The sequence below is a fragment of the Diplotaxodon limnothrissa genome, linkage group LG17 (assembly GCF_057381915.1).
Source record: "Diplotaxodon limnothrissa isolate DT_005_m linkage group LG17, D_limnothrissa_male_GT1.1, whole genome shotgun sequence".
Classification (NCBI taxonomy): Eukaryota; Metazoa; Chordata; class Actinopteri; order Cichliformes; family Cichlidae; genus Diplotaxodon; species Diplotaxodon limnothrissa.
Genome location: NC_140612.1, coordinates 7,050,729 through 7,067,567, shown reverse-complemented (window position 1 = coordinate 7,067,567; position 16,839 = coordinate 7,050,729). Strand labels below are relative to the sequence as shown.

General features: G+C 38.8%; 2 protein-coding genes across 4 annotated transcripts in view; one reads left to right on the top strand and one right to left on the bottom strand.

Moving 5' to 3' along the window:
* Positions 1–381: 381 nt before the first annotated feature.
* atg4c (autophagy related 4C, cysteine peptidase) lies at positions 382–9,835 on the bottom strand. The gene is made up of 10 exons (XM_085375720.1): positions 9,486–9,835; positions 9,014–9,097; positions 8,256–8,480; positions 6,103–6,442; positions 5,232–5,302; positions 3,316–3,518; positions 3,056–3,134; positions 2,208–2,284; positions 1,613–1,732; positions 382–1,231 (listed from the first exon to the last, which is right to left on the bottom strand). Exons 1-10 carry the CDS (start codon positions 9,559–9,561, stop codon positions 1,064–1,066), a joined length of 1,443 nt encoding a protein of 480 aa, XP_085231846.1. The 5' UTR covers positions 9,562–9,835; the 3' UTR covers positions 382–1,063.
* Positions 9,836–11,318: 1,483 nt separating this feature from the next.
* The window catches only part of dock7 (dedicator of cytokinesis 7), a 46,710-nt gene continuing 41,189 nt past the window's right edge, over positions 11,319–16,839 (top strand). For all 3 annotated transcript variants that reach the window (XM_085376506.1, XM_085376505.1, XM_085376504.1), the window contains exons 1-2: positions 11,319–11,442; positions 15,582–15,681. In XM_085376506.1, coding sequence (XP_085232632.1) covers positions 11,405–11,442; positions 15,582–15,681 — 138 coding nt within the window. In that variant the 5' untranslated portion in view covers positions 11,319–11,404. The remainder of the gene's footprint in view (positions 11,443–15,581; positions 15,682–16,839) is intronic.

Genomic DNA, 16,839 nt, shown 5'->3' with positions numbered 1-16,839 from the left:
TAGTGTTGACTTGAATCTCTATTGTCAATCCCAAAAAACTTTTAGCAGCCTCTAGATTACAATTCCCTGAATCAGATTTAAAAGAGTCTTTTTTAACTCTTTGATTCATTTGCTGTTATAAACGTGTTAGCTATAAAGAGGTGATATCCTACAGAGAATCTTATTGTTAACATTACATTTATAACAGATAGTGCTTTGTGCTTTACAGAACATGGCACAGTTAACCCCTTAGCAAATCCTAGTCCCTTTCACTGTGATGCAAGCAGGCAAAAATGCACATAGGCAAGCAAATACACCACACCATGTTGCAAAGACAAAGAAGTTAATTATAAAAAAGATATTAACAGTGTTTTTAAAACACTCCTTCAAAGCATATGCTTCTGCAGTCTGCTGCTGAGATGCTCTTCATTCTTGTTTTTTGGCAGAGATGTTTGAAAGAATTACTTGCTCTGCCCATCTTCATAGACTGCCTAGCTTATACTAATGAAGACATTTACCATACCTGTTAGGCTACTGCTACCTACACTTAAGAGTTCTCTAGTTGCAACCCTATGCTTTTAAAAAATAATCTAACACTGATCTTAGTTTATAATTACTACTTCGACATGGCATTCTCAGTCCTAAATTCACAAAACTGAGGTGTGAACTTGACCTGGCGATCATTATAAGCTTCTGATTTAAGGTGCAAAATCTCAAGTCCTCTGAAATCTGATGAGTTCACAAAATCTCTATCAAAAATATGATAATGGTGTAAAATGAACAGTGCTCTCCCAAATGCTCCCCTTTGCTAAAATACCATTTCAAAACACCACCAAAAAAAAAATGTTGGGTCACTGAATTCAGTAGAGCACAAAAAGATGTTCCAAGGCTTCCTGGCATATTATTCAACATGTTCACATTACCTACAAACATAAGTCTCACCAGTTAATTACAAATTCATCAGTAAAGTGTCCGGGATGCATAAACTGTATTCGTGTAGTTCCATAAACCTTTATATCACTTACATGAGGCTCTGGACTTTAACAAATTAGATTACTCAGAAGAGGACTTTAAAAAAGGGCTGTCAAAGCAGCACAAAGTCTCCGACGGTGGTGACCGTCCTCCGCGGGTCACGGATGAAGGGCCACTCTCTCTTTTCAGGTGTCAGGCCTGCCGACAGGTTGTAATCTCTGCCATGACCTTGCACGAAAGTGAATGCGGGGTATTTCTCCTTCGCTGATGGCTGCAGCAGCTGGAACAATAAAGCAGTGTTTCATGGCTTTGCTTTTAAAGGCTTAAGATAACAAGGCTTAGGATCTTCTTTTCGAAGATGCAAATCACATTCATTTCACTTAAACAGAAAGGTTTTTTTTTTCTAAATTTGAGGACGGATTTTGGTTTACAACAACAAAACGACTGGTGTGAGAAGTAAGAATTGAGACAGATTTATGGCTAAATGGTGCCACCTGCTGTCCAACTCAGGTTACCTGACGGATATATTTGCCAGGACAGGAAACAATGAATATACAGCAGTATTACAACAACAATAACAGCATGTAAAATAAGGAAAGAAATTGTGAGGAATTGTGTAGAGTCACAGTAACTATCAAGGTATCCTTTGCTGTGGTCTCACCTTAGACAGCTCCTGACTGATCCTCTCGTAGTCTTGAACACTTCTGGAGTAGAAACCAACGGTACAGCTCGGGTCCATCTTGCTGAAAGGCATCTTCTTTGGCGAGGGGCAATGATACGACTAGACAAAGAGAGACAAAATACATGAAAATATTCATCAAGCTGAAGGGCCAGGTGACTGCGGGGCATACATACACACCATGACAGCATCAACACCAAATAAGATGTATTCTGCGTCACATGATGAATGCAATCCTATTTATCTGCTGTCACAGCATCTGAAATTTAACACCTTGTCACACTGTATACCACGGCGTGCAAAAAGCATAAAACAAAGTTACGGCACAGTGCTGTGTGCCGATTTGTACGTACGGGCCCTGAAATATTAAGGCTCACGGCGGCCGAGCCCGTATTTGCCGTATTTCTCTTAAGTGGCAGCTTCAGTTATCCGAGCAGCAAATAAATCAGCAGATGGGGACTCTGTAATTGGACCGAGTGCTGCTTTAAGATTCATACCCTTAAGTACTAACAGCAACTATTAAATTCACATTACCGGGCCCCCCCCAAGTCAGCTCGTCTGTGTAATTTCACATTACCTGAAGAGGGAAATCGCTGGTGCTGACATCCACAAAAGACTGACAGTAATGAGGGTCCATGTAAATCAAGCTGTCATCTGCAAGGACAAAACAAAAGACAAGTTATTCAAAAACATCCGATTATTACAAAAATGCGTTTCTCCCCCAATTTCTATGCAGAGCAGCTCAAAGTCACCACGCTTAGCCTACTGTTAGGCTTGTGGTGCGTCAAATATGCCTCCCAGAAGGTTGTTGCTTTTTAATATCCACCGGGGTGGATTAAATTCTACATAATCAGATGCGTTTGTACAAGCCCATCCTTTACACCCACAAAAAGAGGTTGTCATTTAATTTTTGTGTGGGGGAATTACTTTTACAAACACACAATTATATTCGACCATTTGCATATGATAAATGCCGCGCCGAGGTGTGCCTTGGCAGGGAGAATGTATTGCTTGTCATTTAGACATCATCCACCACTGTATTTCAAATTGGTAAAATGTAAATGCGTAAATATTGACTGCCAAGATGTACAACTGAAGGTTCCTCCTGGCTCCTGAAGGTGATGAAGAGTGGCTCACTTTGGGGCTCAGATGAAATTTAATGCATGCCTCCTATGGAAATCAATTACGGCTCACAACTTGGGAGGTTTACTTGTGATAAATGGGCAAGGCTTTGATGGGTCAGAGAGAATAAAGTAAGCCCTGCTTCACTTGCTTCCATCTCCACTCCTCTCCGTTTTCCTCGCGCAAACAGGAATACATTAACTCACTTTGTCTCTTCACATAAGAAGGGTATATTATGCAAAGTAATTTGCTATTCGCACCAACCTCTCTGTGCGTCTTCTTTCCCTCGTTTCCATTACTAACCTTGAAATCCCACGAAGTAGCAGGCCTGTTTGGGCTTCCCTCCGATGATGCCTATGCAGTACTCCAGACTCAAAATGCTCTAAATGGACACAGGACAGAACGGAGATGCGCGGTTAAGTTTCCCACCATCCCAGTGGCAAAATCCAGTTATTTTGACTTTCTTTAATCTCCAAACATCTTCGTTCGTATTAATATGAATCTACTATTTGTTTTGTAGGGTTTTTGTTTTTTAACCACTCAAATCTAGATGCATTTTTCACCTTTGCAAAGTCAAAATACTCTGGGTTTGTCTTCTCCCCTCCGAGCCTAACAGGGACGAGGATGATTACAGCTCGGCTCTCCGGTAAGGTGGAAGCATGCACTGGATGGTCGTTCTGTGGCAGAGTAGGGGCGTCTGGTGTCTCATCAGAGGTCCGCTCTGCTCTCAGTGCCCTGTGGCAATCGACGACATCAGCGCTATATACTACAAAGGATCAATAACACATAAGGTCAGATCGAGGTCATTCAGTCTGCTGTGTTTTTCACCAAAATCTATTTGGATGAACAGTCAGCAGTAAGTAGTTGGTAAACATTGTTTTTTGTCACATTCCTGTTTTCTTTTTTTAATTTAAAAAAAAAAAGTTTTTGTTTTTTTAAATAAAAAAAACAAAAACAAACAAACCCCAAAACAAAAACAGTTTTGCCACAGAATGGTGACCTTATACAGTTATGCCACTATACTGAATTTAAAAAGGAGGGTGGCTTTTGCTTTTTCTCTTATGGTAAAGTCTCTGCCTTAGAAAGATCATTTTGTTATTTGATTATGACTTTGACTATACAACTAAACAAAACTTTTTCTTTTAAAGGGTAAACCGTGTACCATCTTCTCTTGTTATGATATCGCCCCCTGCTGCTGCCACAGTAGAGCTCATTACTTTCAAAGTAGCGTCCACGTGTTGTAGATACTTTATTTACATTCATGTAACCAGGGGAACTACATGATGGGAGAGATACTCAAAGATCACATCATCACTGTAGCTAAACTACTATCTATCAGGGGCTGGTCAGATTTTGTGGTTAAGAACACTGAGCACCTCTTTAGCCTTTTTAAAATCTACTCTACAGGCCTCAGTGCAGCATGTTAAATGTTAAAATTCATGACAGTATAGTTAAAGACTGAACAAGTATGACTGGTTTGGAAGGGTTGTCAGGTAGAAAGCCTCTTTTTTTTTTCTAAAAAGAGGCAGCATGGCTCCGGTTTGCGGAGTCGCTCCTGAACAAACTATTTGTTTGTTCAGGTGCGTCTGTCCATTTGACAGACGAGACCAAACAGAAGGTGTCTGACCATCATGCATAACTCCACTTTTTCACAGATGACTTCTATACTATGGTCTCACGGTATGGTTTCATTTGTCAAGTGTTCATTTGAGACTATGCTTAAGGAATTTTAAGATCTTCAAAGGATCAGGTAATTTTTATGTCATGACACATACAATCTTAGAAGTAAAAATGGTTGTGCTTTCTTTATCACATGACTTTCACTTGTGTGTGTGTGTGTGTGTGTATATATATATATATATATATATATATATATATAAATAAATAATGCTAGTGTGTGCTATGGTAATTTTTTAAATCCCTTTTTTTACTTAATAATAACTAAAAATAGTAGCAATAATTATTTTTTTAATTACTCAAACTATGAACCAGAAAAAAAAATCTACTGTATTAACGAGACTGTGAATTTAAAGAGCTGTTTTATCTGTGGAATAAACTGATTGTTTAATATCTCATTCTCAAGAAAATATTTTTTAAAATGGCAAAGTTAAAAATGCTCAAGGTAATGTTCCTGGATTTCACTTTCTGTCCATATGAAACAAGAGAGGATACACAAATTCTCATAGTATGAAAAGCAGGAAACAGTCAAAGTTTGCATTTAGATAAATACATCACCAATAACTGTCTGTCTTTGACTTTAGAATCAGCTCTCAAGTTATTGAGGTTAAGAAGAGCCCGGAGTAGGAGGTTATAGTTTTGGAATGGATGTGTTTGTTGGGTAATAGACACAGCAAGACTACTGTCACTGCTTTACGCAGCTCCGATCTCACGGCAGCAAAAAGATGGCGGAAAACGCAAGGTCCGCCTGGGCGCTGTGCCCAGTCTCCTGTTTTATCAACAGCAGGCTCATCTTTCATACCTGTGCAGTCTTGGGAGACATAGGCAGTTATACACGCCAAACCAGGGTCCATCGCTTCCTCGACAGCTTTCCTAAGAGAAAGAGAAGGAAGACAAGAAGAAGAAGAAGCAGAGAGGAAATGGATGAGAAATGGAAGTTTGTATCTGGAGGTTATGCTAACCCGACATCGAGGCTTTGTTCATCATCACATTGCAAAGTTAAATAGCAAGAGATGGGTGTTTTAAACAAGTTAAAATATAAGAAGATATTTCCAGATAATTACACAGTTGTTGATAGACACATATGGTCACTAGATTGTATACATTATAATTATTTCATGATGATTAATAAAAAATTAAGTCTCCATCATTTAATGTAAACATGGTTGCATTAGATGATGATTCATTGGCACAAATGAATTTTGTGGAACAGCTATGCGGAGGCTTTATAATGGGTATAATGGGTATAATGATTTTAATACAGGCAATTTACATATGCACAATTAAACATACATTAAGCAGGTTATTATTTTTGTTTTTTTATTTTTCAGCAGTACAAATGTTTTGGTGTAGTCTCCCTCCTCGGGCTAAAATGATTTACTGACCTCAAGAAAATGTTTATTTTGTTGAATTACTTTTATTTTATGAAAAAAATTTTTTATGTCAAGACAAAGATGCATTTGTACATTTTCTTTCCTGTTACATGTTTTAAATCGTAGATATATATATATAAAAAAAAAAAAAGGCTAACATGGCAACTAATATAAACTTCAATCAGTAACAAAACCCTGTTATTTTTGTCCTAAACAAAACTAAACCATCACATAGTCATGATTAAATCAATCAAATCAAATGGAAACAATTGTAAGTTCAGGCCAAAACGTTAAACCTACTTGAGGATGTGTGCCACCACAGCTGGTCCGTACCAGTCCCCGGCCTGTTTTCCCATTGTCAGGCCTAAGCGGACGAGTCTGTGGAGGCCCAGTGGAGTCGAAGGGCTATCTCCAAACCAAGACACCAGAGTGCGGTGGTACATTTCCTTTAAATGTGCATCTGCCTCCTCTGCAGATCCAAGGGAAAGTGCTTGGGCCTGTGGTGATGAGTTACGTACAGAGGGTCCAGGAGCACCTTGCAGGGAAGCCTCCAGAGAGGCCACCAGACGTTTGGCTGCAGTTGTAGTCCACGTCTCTGTGTCTAAAGGCTGGAGTGTCAGTGCTTCTGACCAAGTCCAGTCTTTGGACAAATATAACATGTGAGCAACAATTAACATTTCCTCTGTGAACACAAATGCTACTTAAGTTTGTTTGGAAAAAAAATCTCAGAATATTTAAATTCCAAGTTCTGTAGACTGATAGAAATTTTTCAGCATTTACCAAAATCTCAGCAAAGTGGAGGGACCTTTGTGGCTTGGGGCTTTATTGCTGCCTCAGAACCTTGACGCCTTGCAGCCATTGAGAGAACAATGACAGCAAAACTGTATCAAGGATTTTCCAGGAGACTATCATCAGGAATCGTTAGACGATGCTACATGGCAATGACCCAAACCACACAAAGAGTTTAACGGAGACAATTTTTTCGCAAGCAGCTACAGCGAACGTCTAATGGTGCCAGTTGCTGATAAGAGAAGCTCTAAAAGCTACTAAATTCAAGAGATTGCTTACTTTTCCAACCCCTACTGGGGTTTCTCTGCAATCTCTCAAAAGCAGGGTAAAATAAACTACAAAATGTTACTTCAAAGGTGTTACATAAGTAATCTGCACCATTCTAGCAGGACAGAAAATAGTTAGAGAATTCATACACGACACAGTACTTGCAGTGCAAGGACAGGCTGTAGGTTTTTAAAGCCTGATATGAGAAGTAGAAAATAATAGAGTCAACTCCTTTGACCAACTCTTTATGAGGATCTTTGAACCTGATCATTCAACATATCAAACTTCCATTTAGAACATTAAGAACAAAAAGTCATTCAGACCTTGAAATTAAAGGTTTTTGCCCTAAAGACTCTGAACCATGTGTGCTTCTGTAAAGGAATAGGTGTCATTCTGTTCAATTACAAGTTTGAGTGTCCCAGTATTTCATTTTAACTGTGCCTCAGCCTTACAAACAGGGAGGGAGCTGAAGGCGGGGAGAATGGGAGTGGCCCAGTCCATAAAATGGACCAGAATAGAGTCTAAGGCATTAACTAAATGACCTTGATTCAAAGTGAATCAAAGCGAAAATTGATCAATAAATATCCTAAAGTGGCCATTAGTCATTTTATAGAGAAATATTTCATTAGTGACATATTTTAGATTTGACAGAAGAACAAGTTTTAAATATTGTTTTCTAAATGACTGCTTTAAACCGGCAGTCATTCATTATGTAGACTAGAGCTGTTGAGAGACAATGGATCTTACAAAGATATTAAGAGTTCGCTCATTTGGATGCCTTGGACCAACTAAAAACTTACGAATTAAGGAAACTCTTCAAACTTCAAACGAGTTTTTCAAAAATAAGCATTAAACAAAAAATAAATTTAAGCTTAATTAAAGTGACAAAAGATGTTATCTCACAGTTGATGTCTTTGGAAAACAAAGAGAAACACTCAGCAGTTTACACTGCAGAGATCTTAGGAGAATAGAGTTTGTCTGAAACACAAACAGGTGAAAACACCAGACTAGTACACCTAAACTGCCAGGGCTGTCATCGGGTGAGACATCAGGTACATGGTGCACAAGGTCACAAGCCTATCTCATGGATAACACATTCACACCTACAGTCAATTTAGAATCACCAATTATCCTAACATGCCTGTCTTTGTACTGTGGGAGGAACCCACACATGGACAGGGAGAACATGCTCCACACAGAAAAGCCTCACATAGCCAATGGATTCAAAGGCAGGTGCGCTAACCACTGCAACACTGTGCCGCTTGGGACCAAAGACATTTGGACAATGAACTAATTTGAATATTTAAACTTAGAATGATATATGATTTTTATTTTTCATAGATCTTGTTGTAAGGGGTTATACTGTAGCACAGCTGCAGTACCATCATTTTCCTCACCTCTTCCCAAGAAGTGCAACATAAGTCCTTGAGCCAGCATCATCTGACCAGCCCTCAGCATGCAGCCCCAGCCACAGTCAGAGGTCAGCGTGCTGCCTGGCAGAGGGGAAAACTCTTCCCTGTAGGTGAGCCAGACACGGGATGCAAAATCCCTCCGGAAAGCATCCACATCCCCCATAACAAGGTCCTCAACAGAGGCTTCAGTAGGACTCTCTTCATCTGTGGCTAAAAAAAGATAAAAAGGGATTTGCAGTTACTTTTTAATTGTGTCAATTATAATAAAATGATCATTTTAACTTTCTTATTGCCATTTCTTACTTGTGGCTCATACTAATTGGCGTAACTGCTTAGCGCAATTTATCTACAAATTCAATGGATGGATCAAAGACACAATCCTGCTATTTCACTAACCACAGATATGAGAATGATCTAAACAATATCTACTTAGATGTTGATTCGTAAAAATTACACAAGTTAATAATGGTGCTTAAGTTATGTTACATACTGTACGTACATATATACTGTATACAATTTTTTTCAATAAAGTTGGGTGCTGGGTCAAGTGTACATAAAATAATTAAAAGTGAGCCTATAATTGTGTGGGGTATAATGATGTGTGATTCTGTTTTTTGTTTTTGTTTCTCACACAGTTTCCCATCTTTTGGGGAACCAGTATTGTATGTGACTTTTTATTACAGGGAATTCAATCAGCATAAAAGTGTCCATTTATTAATGTACCTGCATGTGTTCATGCATACCTTCAGCCTTAAAATGGTAACATTTTCCCAGAAGCAGCACGGGAGAATTTCTACTGAATGACGTCTTTGGTTTGAGAGCCCAACCTAAGACAGAGTAAACAGACAATATGTCACAGCTTCATCGATGGCGAGATTTAACTGACACACCTATCCTAGGAAACTAATCAGTAAGTGTACTGGGTCAGTTCCGTGACTCCTGACTTCTTGTTAATAAGACGGAGAGCGTTCGCCATTGGACAAAAGTAGGCCAGTAGAGGGAAAACATACAATACAATGTGGAAAAGTTTGATGAAGAACTATTTTAAGGAGTGACTAAGCAGCATAAGACTGTGTGAGTGCGTGTTCTGTTGTACAGAACATGGACAAGTCAAAGCAACACATCAGTGACGCGTGCATTGAAAACAAAGCAGGCACTCAGGGCTAAACATTGGTGTGTGTGTGTGTGTGTGTAAGCCTGCAGCCAATTACTTACTGTACTTCACATTGTGCCACACGGACAAGAACTTTGTCTTCAATTTTTCCACCTCGTCGCTCCCTTTATTCTCCATTTGAAACAGTGAGGGAGGAAACCCATTCCCATTCAGCCTACAACCATTTTACGTGACGGACACACAGTGTTAACTAACTATGACTTCGAGGTACAAAAATGACATGACATTAAAGCTTGCAGTGAGAACATCGCTTCATTTTAGTTTCCTCCATCCGTTCGTGTTTCCCTCACAGACGCGTTGCAACTCCGTGTTGAAACATGTCAAAAAGATCATTTAAAACACAGTTTGTCGTCCAGTAGTTGCGATATGAACTCACACTCCAAACACGAACGCCAATATTTACATTTTGAGGAAGTAGAAACAGTGAAGTCAGGTGATCTCGCGGTGCTTCCGCTGGGAAGAAGTAGTAAAACCGGTGAGGGTTAGCCTGAAAAATAAATCCAGACAACCCGACAGGGCGGCGTTAAAAGCGGTTTCCCATTATTAACTGCCTTTAACTCCACTCTGCTTTGTTTGGGTAGTTCTTTTAATAAGAACAAGCGCTCTCTGTCGTACAAATGGGCAGGGCGTGGTATAAAAAAATATTTTAATCACATCGCAACAACGGCTGATGTTCATTTTCATCGTATTTATTTATTCATTCAGTCCTTTATTTTTTATGGATCTAGTGTACCGTTACAGTAATATACAGTAGAGACTTAACCTATCAATGTTATACAGTTATCCTGATAATATTCATTTTTCTCTTTCTCTTACAGAAATTCGACTATTTAGTTTAACTCCTATTACTGTTGACACTTGTTAAGTCTTAACAGTGTTAAGACGGTTGCGACTTAATTATTTTAATAATGTTGACAAATGGTTCTCTAAATTTGCGTGTTTGATTTTACTACAGCGTACTGCAGTCTATTTAAACATTTACTGTAAACCGATTTTCAGAAAATAAAAACTTTATTGAAATTGTCATTTTTAAAAAACAAAAACTTTATTCTATTATTTCACAAAACCTGAAGACAACATTACTCAGTGGCTTCTAAAGTAATCCGTATAAAAGAAGAAGATGATAAAATGTAGTCTCTTTTCTTTTGAATGTGTTTCATTTGCATTATCTACAATTGACAAAGTCTTTATGCTATTTGTTTTCATTTCTACGGTATTATGATTATTGTTTAAGGTTGTTAAGGACGACAATGAAGTAGTTCTTTTTTCATATATATATTTTATTCTCAGTTATGTCGCACAAACTTCCAGCAAACTTCCAGTCCTTTTTAAAAAATACTCCTTTGTTTAACTTATGCATACAAATCGGCATACAAAGTAACTTTTACTCAAGTATCAAATGTTGAAGTTTAGTACAAATGTGAAGCACTATACATCAATATTTTACTTCTACTTATTTCTACTCCAATATATATTGAGAAACAAATATTTTAACTTACAACTTAATTTATAAATTATTATTATCCATTAACAAATACTGCTGCTTTACCCGTGAAGACAAAAAATGCAAGTAAAAATATTTGACATGTATAATCATGCAAAATTTACATATTTCAGCTTCTTATAGGTCCTGCACCTGGTTTTACTATAATTTCGTGATAACTGCTTTTCCCGATAATTCTCAAGTGTCTTTAGTTTTGAAAGATGTTCATGTTCGCTATTCATTAATAGTATTTTATCCGTAATCCTTCTTCCTTAACCCACCCGAGTTCTTTTTGAAATGAGAATGCGCAAGTACTTTTCATTGGGTGTGTTCTGTGGCACAGCGTTACGTTCATTACGGTAATGATCCATTCTCCTGTTTTCCCGTTTTTCCCTGTGGTCGTATTGAGTGGAAAACGGAGTCTGCCTGCTGCCTGCCTGCCTGGGAATTTGCTTAAGCACATCAGCGGCCACTGCCATGGCTGAACGCCGCGCCTTCGCCCAAAAAATTAGCAGGTAAAGACTTAACATACCGCAACGTGCTCGCAAAATGCCCACCGAGGACTTCCATGTAGGTCGCCCTCAGACCAATGCTGAGGGAACCCTATGAAGGAGGCCCAGCCGCCAGCGCAGCCTTGCTGCTCTGAGCTAGCCGCTTGTTAGCTGTGACTGCAAAGATGCTCAGACCCACCCAGACAGACAGCGACACTGCTAGCTGCTACTGTCCTTTACCAGTGAATACTAACAAAGGGGTGATATCATATTTATGTATGTCTCCGGGGTGGAGAGGAAACAGACTTTCAATAATTATAATTACCGAAATGAACGTAGCTACTGTAAATTGATAACCGTTAATTTTGGACAAGTAGCTATCTCGCTTACAGTAGCTAACGATGGGCAGCTAGGTACTACTGGCACTGGGAGAGATGTGCCTGAACTTTGTTATGTTTAAAGATTTACCTAACTGAAACGAGATTGCACATTTATTACTTGGAACAAAAGCCTCCCTCCGCTGATATCAAATACTGATATTATAATCTCTTCCCCGCCCCTCAGACAGATCAAAGTAATCTCTTTAACAAAGGGCTTTGTGCAAGCTGTCAAATGCCATTTTCCCAGTCAGTGTTCAGATAGCTGTACAGTACAGATCAACATAGACGTATTTAATCACTGTTATTGCTGATCAATTAATGTCCAAACAATGAAGGCGTTTTAAAAATTGTTGAGCAAGTATATGCATGCGTGCCTGCTGGTTGACCTGTTCTCTATGTGGTGATGTTAGATGAGATAAGAATTTACATCTCTCTGGAGAGCGTTTCACTGTGATCCACAGTGAAGGGAAAGATGATTACATAAGACCACAGACATGCTCCTGAGTGTTGTCTATTTTAAAATCGATAATCTATTTGAAGCAAATGTGTTTTCATTATTGAACTGTAGTAAGTTCACTATCATCTTGACATTTTCCCGTAGAAGTTGTTTATGTCCCGACTGAAAGAATATGAATCTACCATATATTAACTTTCCATCGTATTATTGGGACTTCACATTATTATTAAATTACTGACAGGATGATTCTGAGATGCCTTTTGGATGGCATGCACATGAGCATGCAGAGTAATATAAGTCGCGGCCCTCATTAAGAAACCTGTGGCATTTAATGACATTTTTCTGGCTCAGTTTAAGTAGACAAAGTAGATTTGTTATTGAATTTGGCTGCTTTATATTGCAGTTGTGATATTATATCTGTATTATGGGCATAACAGGCCTCAATAAAAGTTGAAATGGTTCCCTGTTAATCTTCTCACAGCCTGTTGGAATGCTTTTTAACATGCTAAAATTATTCACGTAACAAAGGACAAGAGTTCTCTGCTGAACTTGTTTAGCTACACTCTTTCTTTTTAATGAAAGCTATTATCACATATTTTTTGGCCTTTTGAAAGGGTACAGTGAAGAGTGACAGGAAAGCAGAGGTAGAGAGAGAGGGGAAGACAGGCGGCAAAGAGCTGTGGGTCGGATTCGAATCGAGGCTTGCCACTCTCAGCCACGGGCATACGGTTGCCTGCTCATCCCAGCGACCTAAACCGGTGCCTGCTATCACATATTTTAAGTCAAATTTCCTCCTACTCAGAAGGCACAGTCCTGCCTCAGGATTGTTAAGCTATGATTCTTCTTTTGCTTCCACTTTCTATTTTGCGCCTGGGAAGAGAAGTTGTTGTTTTTACCATCTTTGTCAGATATCCTGTTTGCTTAATCAAGTTATTCCTCTGTGCAGTGACCAGTGCTAAGTAAAGGTCTGGCAGGAGGGCTCGGGGAGCAGTGTGGAATGTGTTTGTCAGTGCAGCCTTGTGCTTTTTCCCCAGCTGTGACAGCACGGCTCTGCAGAGACCTCCTGATCTCTCCCACAGAACATAATCTTGTTCATCTTAAGCTGGAAAGTTGGATCATGCTGCTTTTGTTTTGTTTTCCTGCTTAAAATGATAACTGTGACATTTTGTTTGTAGTCTTGTCTGATGCTCATGCATTACAGGAGTGGAGATGATCTTAGCCGATTTAGAAAATCGGAAAGGGATGTGACTTTTGTAATGATCTCACAGACTCAATCACAAGTGATCTGTACTCACAATTGCTGTAATTATGGGCCAGAGTCTAAAGTCACCTTCAAGCTAGTCGTTATGATACAACTTTTAAAATGAGAGTGGAGAGAAACAGACACATTAGAGAGTTTGTTGCTTATGAGGAAAAATATTACAAAAAAACATCATAACACTCTGCATTAGCAGTGTAACATAACCTTGGCCCTTTAGTTTGTAGCTTTTTTCCTTGGCTTTAATTTGTTTGTGTCGCTTTGGGCCTCTTGCTGCATTGTTTTTCTGTTCAAGGCAAAAATCTTTAAGTGGTTTTGGTGGTTGCTGTGATTTAAAGGACCTTCGAATGTGCGTGGCTACAGCCACAATTGAAGACTGAGAGCTTTGTGCTGACCACTGGGGTCCAGGGATTTTTTTTTTAATTATTTTTTTTCTGCTGTGTATTGGTGTAATACACGATGCTGTCTGAGCTAACACAGTGAAGCTCAGCAGAGACAGAAGGAGAGTTAAAATACAAAAAAATGTGATCCTCTGTGTTTGTTAGTTTTACATATCCCAGTGAGTTGCTTGAAGTAGCAACTGCATTTAGGTAGTTAGTTGGACATAGCCAAAATCCTTCAGCATGCCTTTTAAAAAAAATCTTTGTATGTTATGAGATAACCCAAATGATTCAATAAAAAAGCCTACATTTTTAGCTTCTCAAGGAATTTAAAGTAAATAAATATGCCATTTTTGCAATCATGCAGTTTTTTGGGTTTTTTTTAATTCACCAAACTTTGACTTTTGTCAGTACTCCATATCATTGACTGAGACAAATATCATACTGGATACTATAGTTAATCTTGTGTTACATAGCTGATATAGTGGTACCAGTGTTGTTAGTGTAAATTTTTATATACTGGAGGCAGAGCGAAGTATGTTTTCCACATAAATACGACTGGTGCTAGAATTGCATTATGAAATTGAGAAAAAGATAATGCAATCTTATTACCTAATGTTGTATAGGGGAAATAATATTTTGTGATAGATCCAACCCTCTTTATTGCACTTCGACCGCGTGGGACATTTTTTTTTAATGTAGAACACTGACTGTACCAGGGACAGTCACATACCATACATTACTGGAAAGGTCTCACTGTACAATAAACCTTTGTTGGTGTTTCTGGGACAGTCCCAGCAAAAACCTCTGAAAGGATATAAATACATTCACCACATAGTGTCATATTTGAGATTACTACTTATAATACTTCTGTGGTTGTAGCGCTGTATTTTCCCAGTGCAACCACTGTTGTTCACAGTTTTGGATGAATCAGAGCTTGCACACGAGTTCAAATGTAGCTTCTGTCATTCATCTTGGCATTATTTTGCCAAGATGGGTTAAATTGGTGGGTTAAATTTATGGGTTATTCCACTAAATCTACAATAATCCATTTCATATGTTGGAGAATATGAAAATATTCATGCTTTGTAGTTACATCACTGTCCTTGGATGTTTTTTTTATTCTTAAGCTGTATACATAGTTGAAGCTATTCGCTTGTGGCACATCACTTTGAAATTGCCGTCTGGTTGCTTGTGGACATTGCAGGGTTCGGTTGCCCAGCTGACCTTCTAATGATTTTAGTAGCAGGTCATATGTCAATCAGTGGTATTTTTCACTTTCATTAGGAGTCTCTTCAGTTGCTTGCCTGAAAGTTTATCACAGGTCTTGCCCACTTCATGCTGCTAGCAGTTATTTTGCCCATAGTTGCTTGAAGTTACCAAATATCATTCGCTTTCTGTAATCTCTGGCTGTCACGTTGCTGTGAATTGCTTGCAGTGTGTATGCAGCTTTACACAGACACATTTCCATCACTGGTTTGTTCTGTTGTTCTGTTTTAATCACACCAGTACTGGGATCCGTCATTCATGGCCGTCATTCGTCCATACTGTGAGAAATATACTGGGATGGTCTTAATATGATTCTAAATACTAATAAGCCTGCAATATCCACTTAATGGATGTCTAGAGAGACTTTTTGCATAAGCTGACTTATTTCTTGTCCTCTCTACCTGTTACTCTGTTTGCAGGACTGTGGCAGCAGAGGTTAGGAAACAGATAGCTGGACAGTATGGAGGCTCCCCACAGCTCTTCAAAAACCTCAACGTCGGAACAACAACAAGTAACACAGTGAGTAGTCTGAAAGGCCGCTGATCATTCATTGTGTTTACATGTAAACAGTTGTAGTAGTTGGTTTTCTTCAAATGAGATCGATGTTTTCTCTAATTGGGGTCAGGGGTGTTTTGCTTTGGGTTTTTGGTACATGTGAAAAGCTGCACAACTGTCTAGCAGAGTGCCATGAGGGATAACTATTGATTGTCCTGTTCACCACATTAAGCCTTTTTACACAGACATTTGAAGGTGTTGGTGCAGCTCCATCATTATTATCCCTTTCTGTTTTGTATCGTTATTGTTCTGACTTTGAGCTTTGAGCGTGACAATCGTTGATTGTAGAAAAGATTAGCAGGTAAGGCATGATAATATTACAATGGTAGTATTGATGTATAAACTGTTGTGCCTTCAATTCCACAACAAGGTCATGGTATCTAAAATCACATGCTGTAGGCAGTATCATGCTACCTTTATTTGGCTTAGCATCTGTGTAAAAATGGCTCATGTTTGTTAAAGGAGTAGTGTCAATTGACCCTGAGTACTCCTGAGCCGAAACACCAACACGTGGTCCCACCTTCACTACTTAATTAGGCTGCATTTGGTCTCTAATTAAAACTGTGAAAGATATTCATGTTCAAATTCCTCAAGAGGAAGAAGAACAAACATGCATGCACACACCCACACACAGACAAACACAGACACGCACAGACAGACCCTTAAAATGAAGCTGCTAAAACAGATTCTCCCTGGGTTCCACTTGTAGAAGCAGGCAAACGCTGCGTCCACACTAGCACATTTTCATTTCAGAATGTTTCAGAAGAGTCTTCATCCACATTAAAATGCTGAAAAGCATATGACACCACTTTTCACATAAAATGTTAACATAGAAACAGAGGACTGGTTGCTTAGCTATAGAAAATATTATGGTGGAAGAATACAATAAGAACAGCACTAACAGAAAGACCAGCGAGTTGTTTGTTTTTGCTAGGACGAATGGCAAGGTGGAAACTCAGAATTAATAAGCATAAAAGCTTCTAGCTTAGACAACAATGTTAGCAACACATGTGCAAATCAGAGAAGCAGACAAAGTGACTTATAATTAGCATATAAAGTAATTCTAGAGTTGATTATATTATCAGACATTTGAAACTGAAATGGAGTTGGAAGCCCTTTCAG